Source organism: Pristis pectinata, chromosome 2 (genome assembly GCF_009764475.1).
Source record: "Pristis pectinata isolate sPriPec2 chromosome 2, sPriPec2.1.pri, whole genome shotgun sequence".
Classification (NCBI taxonomy): Eukaryota; Metazoa; Chordata; class Chondrichthyes; order Rhinopristiformes; family Pristidae; genus Pristis; species Pristis pectinata.
In genome coordinates, this window is record NC_067406.1 from 7,585,975 (window position 1) to 7,607,256 (window position 21,282).

At 46.9% G+C, this 21,282-nt stretch overlaps 1 protein-coding gene across 3 annotated transcripts in view; it reads left to right on the top strand.

Moving 5' to 3' along the window:
- The window catches only part of LOC127587416 (RING finger protein 145-like), a 28,420-nt gene extending 25,112 nt beyond the window's left edge, over window positions 1-3,308 (top strand). For all 3 annotated transcript variants that reach the window (XM_052045716.1, XM_052045724.1, XM_052045734.1), the window contains one exon: window positions 2,516-3,308. In XM_052045716.1, coding sequence (XP_051901676.1) covers window positions 2,516-3,172 — 657 coding nt within the window. In that variant the 3' untranslated portion in view covers window positions 3,173-3,308. The remainder of the gene's footprint in view (window positions 1-2,515) is intronic.
- The last annotated feature ends 17,974 nt before the right edge of the window (window positions 3,309-21,282 follow it).

A 21,282-nucleotide genomic window follows, 5' to 3' on the forward strand; every position in this document is an offset into this window, starting at 1 on the left:
CGCTACCTCAGCTTAGCAACACTATGACCACTTGCACGACAATGGACTTTTCTTTTTTCTTCTTTTTATTAGTTTCTAAATTAATGCAGATTAATGTATAACATCGATGTTTGTACATGTAATACAAAGAGATCAAGAGAACAATCATGGCATAAATAATAAAATATAAAAAAAAATCTGTAGATCTCACGATCTCTTAGTAAGTATAATATAAAAGAAAGGAAAGAAGATTTATTGTGTATATAAAAGAAAAAAAACCCAAATCAATAAAAAAAATTTATAAACAATATATCAAACCAAATTAAAAAGAAAAAATTCAAAAAAAATAGACAGAACAAAAGACTGGACTGAAATTTCTCAGTAGAAACAGAGCAATATTATGTCGTCAACTCCACTCCTCTAAATTGGAAAGTTATTGAGGACTTTTTATTTTGTTCTAATTGTGTTCTTCATTGTATAATTTTGTAAAATTTATGTTTGTGAATGTTTTTCACTAAGTTTTTCACTGCACCTGTGCACACATGTACTTGTGTATATGGCAATAAACTCGAATTTGACATTGATCCAATCCACCCCCCCCCACCCCGAAACTCTACAGTTTATTGTCTCCCACCTGGTCATCAACTCCCCTACTTAGGAGAGACAAGAGACTGCGGATGCTGCAATCACCTCAGACTCCTGTCTCACCACTCACTTTCTCCTCTATATTGGCCATCTCCCCTCTCCACTCTCAATCACGATGCAGGGTTTCTACCTGAAACGTCGGCGCTTCCTCTCCCCCCCACAGATGCTGCTTGACCCGCTGAGTTCCTCCAGCAGATTGCTTGTTGCTCCAGATTCCAAAATTTGCCGTCTCTTATGTCTCTATGAATCCAAAATTCTAACTGAGTAAAGAGGAGCGTTGCTTCTTAAAGAGTTTGGTCATCTTCAAGTGAAGACAGACGGGGGTCAATTGTACCTGGTGAGGAAGACGAAGATCAGGCCCTCATTGGAAGCAGCTGAGGTAGAAATAGATCTTGGCGGCAAACATCACCAGGCCGAAGATTATGAAGAGGACAAGCACAGCACGCAGACAGCACCCAAAATCAGGATTGAACCCAGGCCCCTGGAGCTGTAAGGCAGCGGCTCTACCCCACTGCACCACTGTGGTTGCTTTATCTCATCGTAGAGTCGTAAAGATACAGCACAGAAACAGGCCCTTCAGCCCATTGAGTCTGCACTATCAAACACCCATTTAAGATTAGATTTCTTTATTAGTCACATGTACATTGAAGCACACAGTGAAATGCATCTTTTGCGTAGAGTGTTCTGGGGGCAGCCCGCAAGTGTTGCCACACTTCCAGCACCAACATAGCATACCCACAATTTCCTAACCCTTAGCTGGAAAGTGAGAGGAAACCAGAGCACCCAGAGGAAACCCACGCAGACATGGGGAGAACGTACCATCTCCTGACAGACAGCGGCTGGAATTGAACCCGGGTCTCTGACGCTGTAATAGCATCATGCTAACTGCTACACTACCGTGCCTGCCCACTGAAATCCCCCAGCGCTTTGAGTGTTGCTTCAGATTCCCAGCATCTGCAGTCTCTCTTGCGTCTGTGATTCAGGAACAGTTTCTTCCACTCCGCCATCAGATTTCTGAACGGTCCATGAACTCTACCTTGTTATTTCTTTTTGTTTTGCACTATTGATTTATTTTTGTAATTTATAGTAATTTTATGTCTTTGCACTACTGCTGCCGCAAAACAACAGATTTCACCTCGTATAAGTCAGTGATAATAAATCTGATTCTGATGCTGTACAATAACAGTATAGAGTAAAGTGTCACAGCTACAGAGAAAGTGCAGTGCAGGTAGAGGCCGTTCACAGTGATAAGACTATTGAATGGTTCCCTTATACGATGAGATGGACTATGACCTCACGATCTACCTTGCTGTGACCTTGCACCTTATTACACTGCACTTTTTCTGTAGCTGTGACACTTTACTCTGTACTGTTACTGTTTTTACCTGTACTACCTCAATGCACTCTGTACTAACTCAATGTAGCTGCACTGTGTAATGAATTGACCTGTATGCTTGGTATGTAAGACAAGTTTTTCACTGTACCTCGGTACAAGTGACAATAATATACCAATACCAATTTTGCCATAGAACACTACAGCACAGTACAGGCCCTTCGGCCCACAATATTGTGCTAACATTTTATCCTGCTCTAAGATCTATCTAACCCTTCCCTCCCACATAAACACATGAATGATAGAGGAATGGGGGCTCTCTCAGAGTCTCTTAAATGTCCCTAATGTATCTGCCCCCACAACCTCTGCTGGCAGTGTGTTCCACGCACCCACCACTCTCTGTGTAAGAAAAAAACTTACCCCTGACATCCCCCTTATACCTTCCTCCAGTCACCTTAAAATTATGCCCCCTTGTGTTAGCCATTGGCACCCTGCGGGAAAAAGTCTCTGACTGTCCACTGAACACACAATGTTAACGGTGGATTCTCTCTCTGGCAGGTGATGAGGACGGCGATCATCACTCTGTGTGGCCATTATTACCACTCCTCCTGCCTCCGTCGTTGGCTCTATGTGCAGAAGACCTGCCCCATGTGCCACCAGCTCATCAAGCCGTCCTCCCCCCTGCAGGAGCCCCCTCCGCCAGCCAGGGATGAGGAGCCAGATCTCGAGAACCCCGTTGCAGCCGATGAGGCGGCCTCTGCGCCTTCCGATCGACTGGATGGACCAACAGAGGCTTCAGGCTCTGCGAACAGTTCCTCTGGAGATGGCAAGCCCCTGCGAGAGGATCAGGGGAGTTCCCCGTGGGGTCAGGAGGACCAAGAGCCTCCAGGTCTTCTGGCACCCAAGGTGGGAGAAACCGCTGAGCCGGGGGCAGCCGACCAGGAAGTAATCTGGGGCGGGGAGCAGCCGGGGAAGGGAGCAGGGAAGGAGAGCCCCGACCATGAGGAGGCTCCTCCCAAAGAGCTGAACCTCGCGCCCGGCCCCCAGGGAGGGGAGGGAATGGACGGCCGGCGCAGTGGGTCGCCGATCGGCGGGGAGGACCCGACGCTGCTCCCGGACCCGGCAGGAATGCCGCCAGAGAACACGGAGCCTTCGCCGTTTTCCGAAAGGGACGGCAGCTCGGGAACTGAACTCGGTTTACAGGAGGAAGGATGAGCTCGTGCGGATCGCAACATCTGCTGGGAAACAGAAATGATAAACTTTATAAACTGTGTGGCTGTGAAAACACATTTGCCTTATGTTGACAATCGGGGTCGTGAGGCCTGTCTAATTAAAACAAGATGTGGTTGAACTTTGACCTTTAATTGGCATGGCCCTCTGAGAGGGGGGCAAGGGTTCTATTTTGATTCCACAGACTGTCACTGAGTGTGAAGAAAGACATGAGCCAACCTTTCCAATCACTGGGTGGTTCTCGTCCAATAGTAATGGGTGTAGTTTATTGCTGGCGTTGGATCACAGTTCAGCCTATCCAGCCCTACTCAGGATCTGGACATTTCCAGCAAGGCCAGCATTTATCGCCCGTCCCCCGACTGCCAGCATTTATCGCCTGTCCCCAGTTATTTTTTTGAGAAGTTGCTGGTGAGCCCATCTGGTGAAGCTGGTCCCTCAGACTGGTTGGGGAGGGGTGTTCCAGTCTTGATGAAGGACTGGTGATGTATTTCAAGGTCAAGGTGGTGTAATTGGTTTATTATTGTCACATGCAGCGAGATACAGTTAAAAAATAACTTAGTTTTGCATGCCATCCATACTGATCATTCTAAACATCAGTATATTGAGGTAGTCCAAAGGGGAAAACAATACAGAATGCAGAATAAAGTTTAACAGCTACAGAGATAGTGCAGGCAGACAATGAGGTGCAAGGGCCATGACGAGGTAGATTGTGAGGTCGAGATTTCATCTCTACAAGAGGTCCGTTCGATAGTCTTACAACAGCGGGATAGAAACTGTCCTTGAGCCTGGTGGTACGCGCTTTCAGGCTTTTGTATCTTCTTCCCGGGGGGGGAGGGAGGGAAGAAGAGAGAACATCCAGGGTAGGAATGGTCTTTGATTATGTCGGCTGCTTTCCCGAGGCAGCGGGAAGTGTAGACGGAGTCAGTGGACGGGAGGCCGGTTTCGGTGATGTGCTGAGCTGTGTCCGCAGCTCCCTGTGCAGTTGTGGGAGTTGGAGGGGAGCCTGCAGTGGTGGTGTTCGCCTGCACCCGCTGCTCTGTGTTGTCAGTGTTCCTGAGGCAACGAGCGATAGTGGCTCTTGTAGAACACAGTACGGCACAGAAACAGGCCCTTCGGCCCACCATATCTGTGCTGAACATGCCAATTTAAAATAATCCCATCTGCCTGCGCGTGATCCGTATCCCTCCACTCCCTGCCTGTTCATGTGTCTGTCTAAATTTCTCTTAAACGTTGCTATCGTATCTGCTCCCAACACCTACCCAGGCAGTGTGTTCTAGGCACCTACCACTCCGTGTAAAATAAAACTTGCCTCATAAATTTCCGTTCCACTTTCTCCCTCTCACCTTAAACCTGTGCTCTCTAGTATTAGACATTTCCATCTTGGGAAAAAGACTCTGTCTACCCTATCGATGCCTCTCATAATTTTATAAACTTCTATCAGGTCTGCCCTCAACCTCCAACGCTCCAGAGAAAACAATATTTGTGTCTTGTGGACAGTATATATTCCAACAATCCTTGTTCATTACTTGGTTCCATCATTGGGAAAAGCGCCCCAGGGTTACCAGTTTTAAAAAGTGAAATGTTGCAGATGCTGAAAGTCCAAAGTAAAAACAAAAGATGGTGGAAATGCTCAGTAGGTCAGGCAGCATCCACAGGAGGTGAATTGGTCAATGCCAGTTCTGTGAAAGCTTGAGAGATTTAAAAGTTTATACGTAAATGCAGATGCAGTCAAGGTAGAGGTGGATAGATTTTTAGGTGTCAAAGGAAATGGGGTGAGTGCTGAGGTGAAAGATCTTATTTCATGACGGAACAGGTGTGGGCAGTGGGACTGAATGGCCTGCTGATTTACTGTGTTTTGGTGTGTAAATAAGAGGCAGAGATTGGAAGTGAAGGGACCTCGGCTTTGTGACGACATGCACTTTGAATTCACAAAATCACAAGACAAAGGAGCAGAAGTAGGCCATTCGGCTCATCGAGTCTGCTCCATGAGTCAAACTAAACTATTCCTATCTGGCCCCAATTCCTGGCCTTTTCCCCCATATCCCTTGATAGCTTGACTAATTAGATACCTGTCAATGATCCCAATGATCAATCACCCCAATGATTGGGCCTCCACAACCGTATGTGGCAACGAATTCCATAAATCCATGACCCTCTGGCTATAGAAATTTCTCCTCATCTCTGTTCTACATGGGTGCCCTCTAATTCTAAGACTGTGCCCTCGAGTCCTGGACTCCCCCACTAAGGTAAACAACTTAACCACATCTACTCTGTCCAGTCCTTTTAACATTCGATATGTTTCTATGAGGTCCCCTCTCATTCTTCTGTACGCCAGTGAGTACAGTCCAAGAGCCGACAAACGCTCCTTGTACGTAAGCCCTTTCATTTCCGGGAATCATCCACGTAAATCTCAAACTTCTGGTAACCGCTCGTCCCCTCTGTTCCCCTTTTTCCCCCCTTTTTGTTTTCTCTCCTGATCCCACCTGGCCCCAGCACCGTCTCCCTTTCCCCTCCCCCCCCCCGCCCTCAGCCCATTACCCACACGCTCCTCCCACTGGTTCCCCACCCCACCTCCCTCCCTCTACTCCATGCTCCACCGTCCTCTCCTATCAGATTCCGTCTTCTTCAGCACTTTGCCTCTCCCACCTATCACCTCCGAGCCTCTGACATCATTCCCACTCTCCCCCCTTTCCCCCCCCCCAAAACCCAGATCCACCTATCACCTGCCAGCCCTCGCTCCGCCCCTTTTTATTCTGGCCATCTCTCTCCCCAGTCCCGACGAAGGGTCTCGACCTGAAACGTCGACTGTTCATTTCCCTCCACAGATGCTGCCTGACCTGCTGAGTTCCTCCAGCACTTTGTGTGTTGCATTGTATTACTGTGGAAGACAAGGATCTGACAGAGACCCCAAGGGGTACAGGTACCTAGTTCCCCCTGAAAGTCGTGATAGAAGTAGACAGAGTGGTGAGGAAAGTGTTGGGCACACTGGCCTTCATCGGTCAGGGCACTGAGTACAAGAGTACATGTTATGTCTGTACAAGACATTGGTGAGATCACACTTGGAGTATTGTGTGCAGTTTTGATTGCCCAGCTATAAGAAGGATGTCTTTAAGCTGGAAAAGGTGTGGAAAAGATTGTTACCGGGACAGGAGGGCTCGAGTTACAAGGGGAGACCGGACAGGCTGGGACTGTTTTCCCTGAAGCGAAGAAGGCTTAGGGGTGACCTTATAGAGGTTTATAAAGTCACAAGGGGCACAGATAAGGGATGGTCGTGGTCTTTTTCCAAGGGCAGGGGAGTTTAAAACTGGAGAGCATAGGTTTAAGATGAGAGGGGAACTCTAAAAGGAATCTGAAGGGCAACTTTTTTCTCACAGAAGGTGGTGGGTGTGTGGAACGAGCTGCCAGAGGAAGTGGTGGAGGTGGATACAACTATGTTTAAAAGACATTTGGACAGTGAAATGGATAGCGAAGGCCTAACACAGGCAAATGGGACCAGCTTGGACAGGAATCTTGGTTGATACGGACGAGTTGGGCTGAAGGGCCTGTTTCTGTGCTGTATGACTCTGTGATTTAATGACTGTAAATGGGGCATGGGTCAGGGAGGATATAGAACACTACAGTACAGTACAGGCCCTTCGGCCCACAATGTTGTGTCGACATTTTATCCTGCTCTAAGATCTATCTAACCCCTCCCACATAGCCCTCCGTTTTTCTATCATTCATGTGCCTATCTAAGAGTCTCTTAAATATCCCTAATGTACCTGCCCCCACAACCTCTGCCGGCAGTGCGTTCCACGCGCCCACCACTCTCTGTGTAAAAAAAAAACTTACCTCTGACATCCCCTTTATACCTTCCTCCAATCACCTTAAAACTATGCCCCTTTGGGTTAGCCATTTTCGCCCTGGGAAAATGTCCACTCGATCTATGCCTCTTATCATCTTGTACACCTCTTATCAAATCACCTCTCATCCTCCTCCTCTCCAAAGAGAAAAGCCCTAGCTCACTCAACCTATCCGCATAAGACATGAAGGTAGATGTGTGTGGTAACAGTGATATCGGTACCAACGATTCCTGACCACAGAAAACAATAGAGCCAAAGTATGTGACCTAGTTTTTGTACTTGATAGTCAAACAGCACAGAAAGAGGCCTTTCAGCCCATCAAATCCATGCTAGCCATCCAAGTACCCATCTCTACTTAATGCCACCTTCCAGCAATTGTGACATAGCCTTCTCTGCCTTAGAGATTCAAGTGCTTGTCCAGATATTACTTCAGACAGTCTGGGCATCGAGCATCGTTGGGGGTGGGTGGGACCAAGGCTGGCTTCCCCTGTAAGATTGTCAGCCCTTGGGATCCAGATGGGAGTCGACCATTCTGCCTTCTGATTGTCCCAGACCGCAATCTCAGCTTGCTGGCCTGGAATAACGCAGCATGGAAGCAGACCCTTCAGCCTGTGTGGGCTATCACCACCCATCTACACTAATCTCATTTTACCCTCCCCACGTTCCTCTCAACTCCCCCTAGATTCACAGTAGCTTAGCAATTAGTGTAACGCTATTACAGCACTGACCCGGGTTCAATTCCTGCCGCTGTCTGTAAGGAGTTTGTATGTTTGTGTTTTGATGTATGTGTGACTAATAAATCTTAGATTCTGCCATTCACCTACATACCAGGGGCAGTTTACAGAGGCCAATTAACCAGCCAACCTGCACATCTTTGGGATGTGGGAGGAAACCGGAGCACCCGGGGGAAACCCACGCAGTCACGGGGAGAACGTGCAAACTTCACGCAGACAGCGCCCGGGGCCAGGATCGAACCAGGGTCTCTGGCGCTGTGAGGCAGCAGCTCTATCTGCTGTGCTGCTGCGCGGCTGCTGTTAATGGATGAAAGAAAAGGTGAATCTGAAAATACAAAAAAGTCTGCAGATGCTGAAACCAGCCTCCCCTCCATGGACTCTTGTCTACACTTCTCGCTGCCTCGGTAAAGCAGCCAACATCATCAAACACCTCACCCACCCCGGACATTCTCTCTTCTTCCCCCCTCCCATTGGGCAGAAGATAGAAAAGCCTGAAAGCACGTACCACCAGGTTCAAGGACAACTTCTGTCCAGCTGTTATAAGACTATTGAACAGTTTCCTGGTACAATAAGATGGACTCTTGACCACGCAATCTACCTCGTTATGGCCTTGCACCTTATTGTCTGCCTGCACTGAACTTTCTCTGTAACTGTAACCCTTTATTGTTTTCCCTTGTACTACCTCAATGCACTGATGTGATGAAATGATCTGTATGGATGGCATGCAAGACAAAATTTTTCACTGTACCTCAGGACAGGTGACAATAATAACACAATTTACTAATCTGAAACAAAAACACAAAATGTTGGAAACACTGCAAGTCAGGCTCCAGCTGTGGAAGGAGAAAAGGTTAATGTTTCAGGTCTGAGACCCTTCATTGGAACTGGGAAAGAGAGAAGCAACAACTCAGGTCCTGGACCTGAAACACTGGTCGATTCTCCTCCCACAGAAGCCGCCTGACACGCTGAGTGTTTCCGGTTAAGAGAGAGCCTGAGGGGTTCTCTCAATCTTTTGATCTATTTGCTCTTTATACAAGGGAAAAGTTGCTGCTTGAGTTTTATTTAATAACTGAAAATACCCAACTTTACTGAGCATCAGTAAAATTCAAGCCCAAATTGTGCCTGGTTTTGCGAATATGCATTATGAGGAGAGACTAAAGGAGTTTGGTCTTCACTCTTTGGAGAGAAGGAGGGTGAGAGGAGACATGATAGAGGTGTACAAAATATTAAGAGGAATAGATAGAGTGGACAGCCAGCGCCTCTTTCCCAGGGCACCAATGCTGAATACAAGAGGGCATAGCTTTAAAGTAATGGGTGGGAAGTTCAAGGGAGATATCAGAAAAGGTTTTTTACCCAGAGAGTGGTTGGGGCATGGAATGTGCTGCCTGGGGTGGTGGTGGAGGCAGGTACATTGGTCAAATTCAAGAGATTGCTGGATAAGCATGTGGAGGAATTTAAAATAGAGGGATATGCGGGAGGAAGGGGTTAGGTAGTCTTAGGCAAGGTTTAAAGGTCGGCACAACATTGTAGGCCAAAGGGCCTGTATTGTGCTGTACTGTTCTATGATTCTATGATTGATCCATTAAGCTCTGTGTGATGGCTGTTGAGGGGTAGTTGAGGGCTGAGGGTTTGTGTGGCATTGTCCTGCCATTTCTAGTCTCACCACTAGATGGTGACATTGACCAAGGATTTGGATTCTGGATTGCGTTGTATCTTAATTGATGGAAAGACTCATTAAACATATCATCAAATGCAAAAGGCTTTCAGTACCTCAGTATCTGAAATTATAACGCCAAGCTTTGATTCAACAGGTTTCTAATTATCGCATCAGCTGTCTGGCTTTTGGCCTTCCTGGGGTCTGTATACTGGATGGGGATGTGTGTGCTGACGGGAAGCATTTGGATTCCAGATTGGGAAATGGAATTGCAGTATTTGTGGATGGCAAGACATGGGGAGAGGCAGACTGTGGGAAAACAGAGGGGAAAGAAAACCTGCAGAATGTGTGCCGTGGGGAAATTACTTTTGAAGTGAAAACGGCAAATGCTGGAAACAGTCAGCAAGGCAGGCAGGTCTGTGGAGTCCTAGTTGTACAGCACAGAAACAGGCCCTTTGGCCCATTGTGTCCATGCTGACATTATTGCCCATCCACAGTAACCCCATGTGCCTGTATTAGGATACTCCTGTGCCTTGCCTATTTATGTGTCTGTCTGAATGCCTCTCAAACATGGTGACTGTATCTGGTTTCACCACCAGTGTGTTCCAGATATAGAACATAGAACAGTATAGCACAGGAACAGGCCCTTCGGTCCATCATGTCTGCGCCTACCTGACCTCACGATCTATCTTGTTGTGACCTTGCACCTTATTGCACTGCACTTTCTCTGTAGCTGTGACACTTTACTCTGTACTGTTATTGTTTTTACCTGTACTACCTCAATGCACTCTGTACTAACCCAGTGTAACTGCGCTGTGTAATGAATTGACCTGTACGATCAGCCTGCAAGACAAGCTTTTCACTGTACCTCGGCACAAGTGACAATAATAAACCAATACCAATACCATGATGACAAATTAAACTAAATCTCTTCTTCCTGTACATGGTCCATATCCCTCTAACCCCTGCATGTTCATGTGTCCAACAGCCTCTTAAGCACATCTGCCTCCACCACCACCCCTGGTAGCCCGTTCCAGGCACCCACCACTCTCTGTGTAAAAAAAACCTTACCCCGCACATCTCCTTTAAACTTTTTTCCTCTCACCTGAAAGGCACGTCCTCCAGTACTTGATATTTCTACCCTGGGAGAAAGATTCTGACTGTCTACCCTATCTATGCCTCTCATAATTTTATAAACTTCTACCAGGTCTCCCCTCAGCCTCTGACACTTAAGAGAAAACAGCCCAAGTTTGTCCAACCTCTCCTAGTTCATACCCTTGAATCCAGGCAGCGTCCTGCTGAACCTCTTCTGCACCCTCTCCAAAGCCTCCACATCCTTCCTGTAATGGGGTGACCAGAATCGCACACAATACTCCAAGTGCAGCCTAACCGGTTTTATACAACCGCATCATGACTTCCTGAATCTGATACTCAATGCCACAACCAATGAAGGCAAGTATGCCCTACACCACCTTTACCACCCTGTCTACTTCCATGGCCACTCTCTGTGTAAAGTCCCCTTTAAAACTCCCTCCCCTCACCTTAAACCTGTGCCCTCTTGTTTTTGATCGCCCTACCAGAGGAAAAAGATTCTGTCTAACCTACCTAGGCCTTGTTGTGACCTTGCACCTTATTGTCTACCTGCACTGCACTTTCTCTGTAGCTGTGACACTTTATTCTGCATTCCGTTATTGTTTTTACCTGTACTACCTCAATGCACTCTGTACTAACCCAATGTAACTGCACTGTGTAATGAACTGACCTGTACGATCGGTATGCAAGACAAGCTTTTCACTGTACCTCGGTACAAGTGACAATAGTAAACCAATACCAATACCCTCATAATTTTATAAACCTCTATCAGTTCAGCCCTCAGCATGCTTTGCTCCAGGGAAAGATATCTTTACTAGTCACATGTACATCAAAGCACACAGTGAAATGCATCTTTTGCGCGGAGTATTCTGGGGGCAGCCCGCAAGTGTCGCCACGCTTCCGCCGCCAACGTAACATGCCTACAACTTCCTAACCCGTACGTCTTTGGAATATAGGAGGAAACCGGAGCACCGGAGGAAACCCATGCAGACATGGGGAGAACGTACAATCTCCTTACAGACAGCGGCCGGAATTGAACCCGGGTCGCTGGCGCTGTAATAGCGTTACGCTAACTGCTACACTACCGTGACTGCCCCAAGCCCAGCCTATCCTATCTCTCCCCACAACTAAAGTCCTCCAATCCAGGCAACATCCTGGTGAATCTCCTCTGCACTCTCCAGCACAACCACATCTTTTTGGTATGGATAAAGGGTCAGCAGCTTAAGGGTGGGTTGAGGAGAAATTCATCGACTTGGAGCCTGCTGAACCTTTAGAGTATTCCCATCCTGGAAGGCTGTGGGCGATGCATCATTGAATTATATTGAAGAAATTTCTGAGCACTTCAGGGAATCCAAGGTAAATTAAAGCCAGAATTCCCTGGATGGGCATAATGATCGAGAGTAAAATAGAGGTGAGAATAAAAGAGCAGAATGATTGCAGAAAATTCTGCCAGGGCATGAGAGCTGATAGCTAACACCAGAATGAATCAAAAAATATTCAGCGGTCATGTGGACAGGAGAAGGTTATAAGAGAGGGGGCTGATCCGAAAGCATAAAGGAAATCTAAACATGGAGTCATAGCGTACGGAAACAGACCCTTCAGCCCAACTGGTCCATATCGACCAGGATCCCAATCCAAGCTAGCCCCACTTGCCTGAGTTTGGCCCATATCCCTCTAAACCTTTCCTATCCATGTACCTGCCCAAGTACCTTTTAAATGTTGTTAATGTTCCTGCCTCAACCACTTCCTCTGGCAGCTTGTTCCATATACTGGCCACTCTCTGGGTGAAGAAGTTGCCCCTCAGATTCTTATTAAGTCTCTCCCCTCTCACCTTAAACCTGTGTCTTCCACGTTCTTGATTCCCCAACCCTGGGGAAAAGACTGTGTGCATTCACCCTGTCTATGCCCCTCATGATTTTATACACCTCTATAAGGTCACCCCTCATTCTCCTACGCTCCAATGAAAACAGTCCCAATCTGTTCAACCTCTCCCTATAACTCAGTCCCTCCAGTGCCGGCAACATCCTCATAAATCTCCTCTGCACTCTTTCCAGCTTAAAGCCATCTTTCCTATATCAGGGTGACGATAACTGAACACAATATTCCAAATGTGGCCTCACCAACATCTTGTACAATGGCGAACATAACATCCCAACTCCGACACTCAGTGCCCTGACTGATGAAGGCCAACGTGGCAAACACCTTCTTCACCACCCTGTCTACCTGTGACTCCACTTTCAGGGAACCGTGTACTTGTAATCCGAGGTCCCTCTGTTCTACAACATGGCCCAGGGCACGGATGAGGTAATAAATGAGTCCTTCACATCAGGTCTATAGCAAGGAAAATGTAATTAAGGTTACGGGCGAGTTAAAAGTGCTAGTTAGTTAGTTGGTTAGTTTCGTTTATCGTCATATACACCAGGGTGCAATGAAATACCTTGCTCATGTGAAGCTCTCAGAGTAAGCAGTACACATGGTAATATTAAATATAAGATTTCTCTATTAGTCACATGTACATCGAAACACGAAGTGAAATGCATCTTCTGCGTAGTGCTGTGGGGGCAGCCCGCAAGTGTCGCCACGCTTCCGGCGCCAACATAGCATGCCCACAACTTCCTAACCTATACGTCTTTGGAATGTGGGAGGAAACCGGAGCACCCGGAGGAAACGTTCTCCCCGTGTCTGTGTGGTTTCCATATAGCGACAACTGCAAAGCAGCAGAGTGGGGCAAAGATTGCAGTGCAGTCTGAGGTAGCGCAGAAAGAAATGCTGAAGTGACAATAACAGAAGAGGTAGAATTAAGGGTTCGAGAATGTGGCAGCACCCACTGGGAAGGGGGTGAGAGAGAGGTGATTGGTTCAGGAGTCTGACAGCAGTGGGGAAGAAGCTGTTCTTGAGTCTGGTCGTCCGGGCTTTCAAGCTCCTGTACCTTCTCCCAGAAGGTAGAAGAGAGAGAAGGGAATGGCCAGCGTGGCAGGTATCCCTGATGATGCCGTCAGCCTTCCTGAAGCAACGCCCGGTGAAGGCAGAACGGATGGAAGGATGTGAGAGCCTGTGACGGACTGGGCAGTGTTTACCACTCTCTGCAGGTTCTGTTGGCCCAGAGCAGAGCAGTTTCCGTACCAGGTTGGGATACAACCCGCCAGAATAATTTCTATAGCACATCTGCAAAAGTTTGAGAGAATCCTTGTGGACAAGCTGAATTTTTAAGATATCTTTATTAGTCACATGTACATCGAAACACAGTGAAATGCATCTTTTGCGTGGAGTTTTCTGGGGGCAGCCCACAAGTGTCATCACGCTTCCGGTGCCAACATAGCATGCCCACAACTTCCTAACCCGTACGTCTTTGGAATGTGGGAGGAAACTGGAGCACCTGGAGGAAACCCATGCAGACACGGGGAGAATGTATAAACTCCTTACAGACAGCAGCCAGAATTGAACCCCGGAATAGTGTTACGACCCTGCCTGCCCACTATTTTCTTAGACACCCAAGGAAGTACATGTGCTGATGGACTTTGTTGTCCACCATGTCAGTGTGAAAGGAGCAGGTGTGGTTGCTGGTGATATTGATGTGAGAGACCTTGAAGCTGTCGACCACCTCTGTTGATGATGACAAGAGTTGTGTTCACCTCATAGGACATTAGAGCACAGTACAGGTCCTTTGGCCCATAATGTTGTGCCAACATTTTATCCTGCTCTAAAATCGATCTAACCCTTCTCTCCCACATAGCCCTCCACTTTTCTATCATTCATGTGGCTATCTAAGAGTCTCTTAAATGTCCCTAATGTATCTGCCCCCACAACCTCTGCCGGCAGTGCGTTCCACGCACCCACCACTCTCTGTGTAAAAACTTACCCCTGACGTCCCCCTTATACCTTCCTCCAATCACCTTCAAATTATGCCCCCTCATGTTAGCCATTGTCGCCCTGGGAAAAAGTCTCTGACTGTCCACTCAATTTATGCCTCTTATCATCTTGTGCACCTCTATCAAATCACCTCTCATCCTCCTTCTCTCCAAAATGAAAAGCCCTAGCTCGCTCAACCTATCCTCATAAGACATGCTCTCCAATCCAGGCAACATCCTGGTAAATCTCCTCTGCACCCCCTCAAAAGCTTTCACATCCTTCCTATAATGAGGTGACCAGAACTGAACACATGCTCCAAATGTGGTCTGATCAGAGTTCTATAGAGCCGCAACATCACCTCGTGGCTCTTGAACTCAATCCCCCGACTTATGAAGGCCAACACTCCATACGCTTTCTTAACAACCCTATTGACCTGCATGGCAACCTTGAGGGATCTATGAATGTGGACCCCAAAATCCCTCTGTTCCTCAACAATGCTTAGAGTCCTGCCATTAACCTTGTATTAACCTCGACCGCTTCCTTAGATCAACAACCAGCTCTTCCGTCTTCCTGGTGTTACCAGCTAGATTGTTTTTCTGACACCAGGTTCGCAATCTCTTTCCTGTACTCCGTCTCATCATTTTTGTCGATCTGGCTGATAATAGAGGCATCATCGGGGAACTGATAAGAGTGACAGAAAAGGCTAATTATGTTTACCAGTTTAGTTGCAAATGCAGACGTTTGTGTAATTTTTTTATTATATGACTAGAATTACCTGATTTTTCCAAACAAAGATAATAACCAAGGAAACACCTGAGAAACAAAGGAGTGCAGATTTCAGGAAACACCTGAACTGAACTAAAAATTCGATCGCTGGTTTAACTTGCCATACACAGAGTGGCCACAAGGAGACAGCATTGAGCTGCAAATTACAACCTTACACCATCAGGAGGAGAGAACTCGGTCAAAGTGAAGCTATCAAATTTTAGCAAAAGAATGTGCGATTTGTTATATTTTCCACAGTCTTTGAACATTTCAAGGATTACATTGAAAACAAGCGCTTGTATACCTCCTACTGCATTTTTAAATTTAATATAATGCTCGATTTGCAGGGGGTTGTTATGTTTTACTTGCTTCAGAGCTTGTTTCTGGTCAGTGTGTTACACTGATCGATGCTAAATACTGTGGAATAATGGAAACAAAGGTAAAAAAATGCTAGAAACACTCAGCAGAACAGGCAGCATCTGTGGCGAGAGTATAAAGCGATTTGCATTCATATCATCTAAAAGTGCTCAAGTATTTTTCAAGTCCAGTTGCTGCTGCAGTGGAGGAAACACAGCTGACAATCTGTACACAGCAAGATCCCAGACGTGGTGATAAGCAGAGTAGTGTCCCTAGGTCCTTCTCCACGGTTGTACAATAGAGGGTGGAACAAGGCCAGAGCTTCCAACCAACCCTTTATTGATGGTAAACCACAACCAACTTATAGCAGTGACTGATACAACGATGTATCATAAGTAAAAACAGGAAATGCTTGAAAAACTCAGCCAGTCAGGCAGCATCTGTGGAAAGACAAAGTGATCAATGTTTTGGGGCCTGTGACTTGTCGTCAGAACTGGGAGCAGACAGAGATGCAAGTTCGTTTTCAGTGGAAGAGAAAGTTGGGGTTGGAAGGAGGTGTCAAACGAAGAGAATGACTGTGATAGGATGAGTCTAAGTGGTTTCATGACAGAGTGCAGAAAAGATTTACAAGGATGTTGCCAGGACTTGAGGGATTGAATTGTAGGGAGAGGTTGGACAGGCTGGGAACTTATTCCTCAGATCGTAGGAGACTGAGGGGGTGATCTGCTAGAGGTGTATAAAATCATGAGGGGCATAGAGAGAGTAAATGCACTCAGTCTTTTGGGGAATCAAGAACTAGAGGGCATAGTTTAAAGATAAGAGGGAAAGATTTAATAGGAACTTGAGGGGCAACTTTTATACACAAAGTGTGGTATGTATGTGGAAGGAAGTGGTTGAGGCAGGTACAATAACAACTTTTAAAAGACAGCTGGACAGGTACGTGGATTGGAAAGGTTTAGAAGGTTAGGGGCCAAACGCTGGCAAATGGAACCAGCTTGGATGGGCATCTTGGTCGGCACGGGCGAGTTGGGAGGGGATAGAAACAGGGTGATGGGGGTCTGGGGTGGGTGTAGGGGGAACTGGGTAGCTCAGGAGGAGAGAGAAAAGGGACAATTTACTATTTTTATTATATTATGTTATTACTATATTTATGCCATCTGTTCATCACTCCTCGGATCCACCTGTCACCAAAAGAATCGTTATTCTGCATCGTTGCGAACAACGTGCAAAAAAAAAGGAAAGTTCTGTAAGCAAAATAATTTGCAGCCGGTAGCGGGCGGTGAAGGCGTCCAGGGTTCGATTCTGACCTCGGCTGCTGCCTGTGTGGAGTTTGCACGTTCTCCCTGTGACCGCGTGGGTCTCCCCCGGGTGCTCCGGTTTCCTCCCACATCCCAAAGGCGTGCGGATTGGTGGATTAGTTAGGCATGGAGTCACCCAGCATGGAAACAGGCCCTTCGGCCCAACTCGTCCAAGCTGACTGTGTTGCCCGGCAAGCTAGTCCCATAGCCCTCTAAACCTCTCCTATCCATGTACTTATCTAGGTGACTTTTAAATGTTGCTAATGTGCCCGCCTCAATCGCTATTTCTGGCAGCTCATTCCAAATACACACCACCCTTTGCGTGAAGAAGCTGCCCCTGATGTCCCTTTTATGCATTTAAGGTGAGAGGGGGTAGGTTCAGAACGGATGTGAGGGGTAGGTTTTTTACTGAGAGAGTGGTGGATGCCTGGAATGCGTTGCCTGATAGGGTGGTGGAGGCAAATTCATTGGGGTTTTTTAAGACGGGCTTGGATGGGCACATGAATGAGAGGAAAATAGAGGGATATGGGCATTCTGTAGGTAGGAGGGATTAGCTATGTCGGCACATCATTGTGGGCCGAAGGGCCTGTCCTGTGCTGTACTGTTCTATGTTCTAAATCTCTCGCCTCTGATCTTAAATCTCAGTCCTCTTGTTTTTAGCTCCCCCTCCCTGGGAAAAGGACGATGTGCTTTCACCCTGTCTATGCCCCTCTTAATCTGAGATCAGGTCGCCCCTCAATCTCCTACGTCCCAGGGAATAAAGTCCTAGTCTACGCGACCTCTCCTTGTGACTCAGGCCCCCAAGTCCAGGCAATATCCTGGTAAATCTTTTCTACATTAGTTTAATAACCTCTTTCCTCTAACAGGGTGACCAAAACTGTGCACAATATTCCAAGTGAGGCCTCACCAATGTCTTATACCTTCCCAACTCCTATACTCAGTGCCCTGACTGATGAAAGCCAGTGTGCCAAACACCTTCTTCACCACCCAATTTATCACCGTATAGAGTCACAGAGTTATACAGCACAGAAACAGGCCCTTCAGTCCGACTCGTTCATCAATTGGTCACTGTATATTGCCCCTGGAGTGTAGGTGAGGGAGGAGGGGAGGTTTGTAGGTTTCTGAGAGAGAATGGGTTCAGGGAAATGTAGGGGAATGGGACTGATGGGATTTCTTTGAAAGCCAGCATAGACACAACAGGCCAAATGGCCTCGTTCTCTGTTAATACCAACCTGGTAGACACTGCTTTGTACGTAATATTTGAGAATGCCAAGGGTGTACAGTTGCCCGGTGGATGAGAAATTGCTTTTGATGTGTATATTTTAATCAATAAATGAAGTGTATAAATAGAAGTTTAACTCTTTGTTTTTACACCCTGAGGTGCTGGGAGCAAAGTATCAGACAATTATTCTCAAAGTGAGTCATTCAGCTGCTGAAGATACTCCAGTTTACTAACTCTGCACAATGATTTAATTATGAAAACAAAATTTGCATTGGCGTAGCACCATTCACCTCCTCAGGGCACCCCAAAGTGTTTTACGGGCAATGAAATGATCTCAGTGTTGTCATGGAGAAGATACAGCAGCGAAACAGGACCTTCAGCCCACCAAGTCCCGCCTTCGAGGACATCTTCAAGAGGCGGTGCCTCAAGAAGGCTGTATCCATCCCTGAGGACCCTCACCATCCGGGACATGCCCTCTTCTCGTTACTACCATTGGGGAGGAGGTACAGGAGCCTGAAGACCCACACTTGGTAATTCAGGAACAGCTTCTTCCCCTCCGCCGTCAGATTTCTGAACGGTCCATGAACCCATGATCACTACCTTGTTATTCTTTTTTTTAAATTTTATTTACAGCGCGGTAACAGGCCCTTCCGGCCCAACGAGTCCGCGCCGCCCATTTTAAACCCCCAAATTAACCTACTCATACGTCTTTAGAATGTGGGAGGAAACCAGAGCACCCGGAGGAAACCCACGCAGACGCGGGAGAACGCACAAACTCCTTACAGACAGTGACAGCAATCGAACCCCGATCGCTAGCGCTGTAATAGCTTTGCGCTAACCGCTACGCTACCGTGCCCTATTTACATTTACTATTGCACTATTTACTTATTTTATTAACCTCTAAATTTTTATGCCTTGCACTGTACTGCTGCCGCAAAACAACAAATTTCACGTCATTGCCAGTTACAAAAAATCTGATTCTGATTCTGACTGTGTCAACCGTGAACTGCCCCTCTACACTAATCTATATTAAACCCGATTTGCTTCATTCTCCCCACATTCCCATCAACTCCCCCCAGATCCTCACCAGTGCCAATTCACCGCGGCCAATTAACCCACCGACCCGCACGCCTTTGGGATGTGGGAGGAAACTGGAGCGATCACAGGGAGAACGTGCGAACTCCACACAGACAGCAACTGAGGTCAGGATCGAACCTGGGTCCCGGGCGTTGTGAGGCTGCACCACCTTGCTGTTATGCAGGAAGCACACGGCTGCCTCCTTAATCAGCAGCAAGGTTGTAACGCCCAGGTTATCTGCTGCTTGAGTGATGTTGGTTCAGGCACGTCGTGGAGCTCACTGAAACAGTACAGGAGGAATCTTTTATATCCACCTGAATGTGAAGTCCCGATTTAACAAAGGAGCAGGATTGTCATAGAGTCATACAGCACAACAAAGAGGCCATTCAGCCCTTAGAGTCTGTACCCACCATCAACCACCCATTTACATTGATCCTACTTCATTCTCCCCACTGTGGAACGTCAGGTCCTTTGACTCTGCTCCATTCATCAAGGTAATAAACTGATTTACAAATTTACTAAGAGCTACCTGCTCCATTTTTTAGAGTCATAGAGTTATACAGCACGGAAACAGGCCCTTCTGCCCAACTCTTCCGTACTGACCAAGTTGTCCACCTGAGCTAGTCCCATTTGCCCACGTACGGCCATATCCTTCTAAACCTTTCCTGTCCATATACCTGTCCAAATGTGTTTTGGACGTTATTATTGTACCCGCCTCTACCACTTCCTCTGGTAGTTCCACATGGACAGGACCCACTGTGAGAAAAACTTGGCCCTCCCCTTTAAATCTTTCCCTTCCAAACTTGTCCCTCCCTTTTAAAACTTGCCCCTCCCCTTTAAAACATCCCTCCCCTTTAAATCTTTCCCTTCCAAATTTGCCCCCTTTAAAACTTGTCCCTCCCCTTTAAATCTTTCCCTTCCAAATTTGCCCCCCCTTTAAAACTTGTCCCTCCCCTTTAAATCTTTCCCTTCCAAACTTGCCCCTCCCCCTTAAAACTTGTCCCTCCCCTATAAATCTTTCCCCTCTCAGCTTAAACCAGTGCCCTCTAGTTTTAGACTCCCCCAAGCTGTGAGTAAGGCTGAGACCATATACCTGATCCTATGCCCCTCTTGATTTTATAAACCTGTATGAGGTCACCTCTCAGCCTCCTTCGCCTGAGGCAAAACAGTCCCAGTCTATCCTGAATCTTTCTAAGGTGGAGGCAATGCGATGTGAACCGGATGTAGGAGGGAAGGAACCGGACAAGTGGAGACAGGATGGGGTCAAGGTATGAAAAGGTAAGTTCAGTGGGGCAGGAGCAGGCAGAAACAATGGGCCAACCAGAACGGTCTTGCTTGTGGACTTTGGGGAAGAGGGAGAAGCAGGAATGCTGGGATTGGGACACAATCAGGTTGGGGGACCTCCTGACGCAGGGTATTGGTGTTGCATGTTGGAAGGACAAATCAAGGTAGGACATACACAGTAAATGGTAGGGCACTGAGGAGTGCGGAGGAACAAAGGGATCTGGGAATTCAGATACATAATTCCCTGAAAGTGGTGTCACAGATAGACAGGGTTGTAAAGAAGGCTTTTGGTATCCTGGCATTCATAAATCAAAGTATTGAGTACAGGAGTTGGGATGTTATGGTGAGGTTGTATAAGACACTGGTGAGGCCAGATTTGGAGTATTGTGTGCAGTTCTGGTCACCTAACTATAGGAAGGATATCAGTAAGATTGAGAGATTGCAGAGGAGATTTAGTAGAGTGTTGCTGGGTCTTCAGGAGTTGAGTTACAGGGAAAGATTGAACGGGTTGGGACTTTATTCCTTGGAGCGTATGAGAATGAGGGGAGATTTGATAGAGGTTTACAAAATTATGAGGGGTATAGACAGAGTTAATGCGAGTAGGCTCTTTCCACCTAGATTAGGAGAGATAAGTACGAGAGGACATGGCTTTAGGGTGAAAGGGGAAAGGTTTAGAGGGAACATTAGGGGGAAATTCTTCACTCAAAGAGTGGTGGGAGTGTGGAATGAACTGCCATCTGACGTGGTAAATGCGGGCTCACTCTTGAGTTTTAAGAATAAATTGGATAGATACATGGACAGGAGAGGTCTGGAGGGTTATGGACTGGGTGCAGGTCAATGGGACTAGCAGAATAAAGTTTCGACACAGACTAGAAGGGCTTTCTGTGCTGTAGTGTTCTATGGTTCTATGGTATTGGTGTT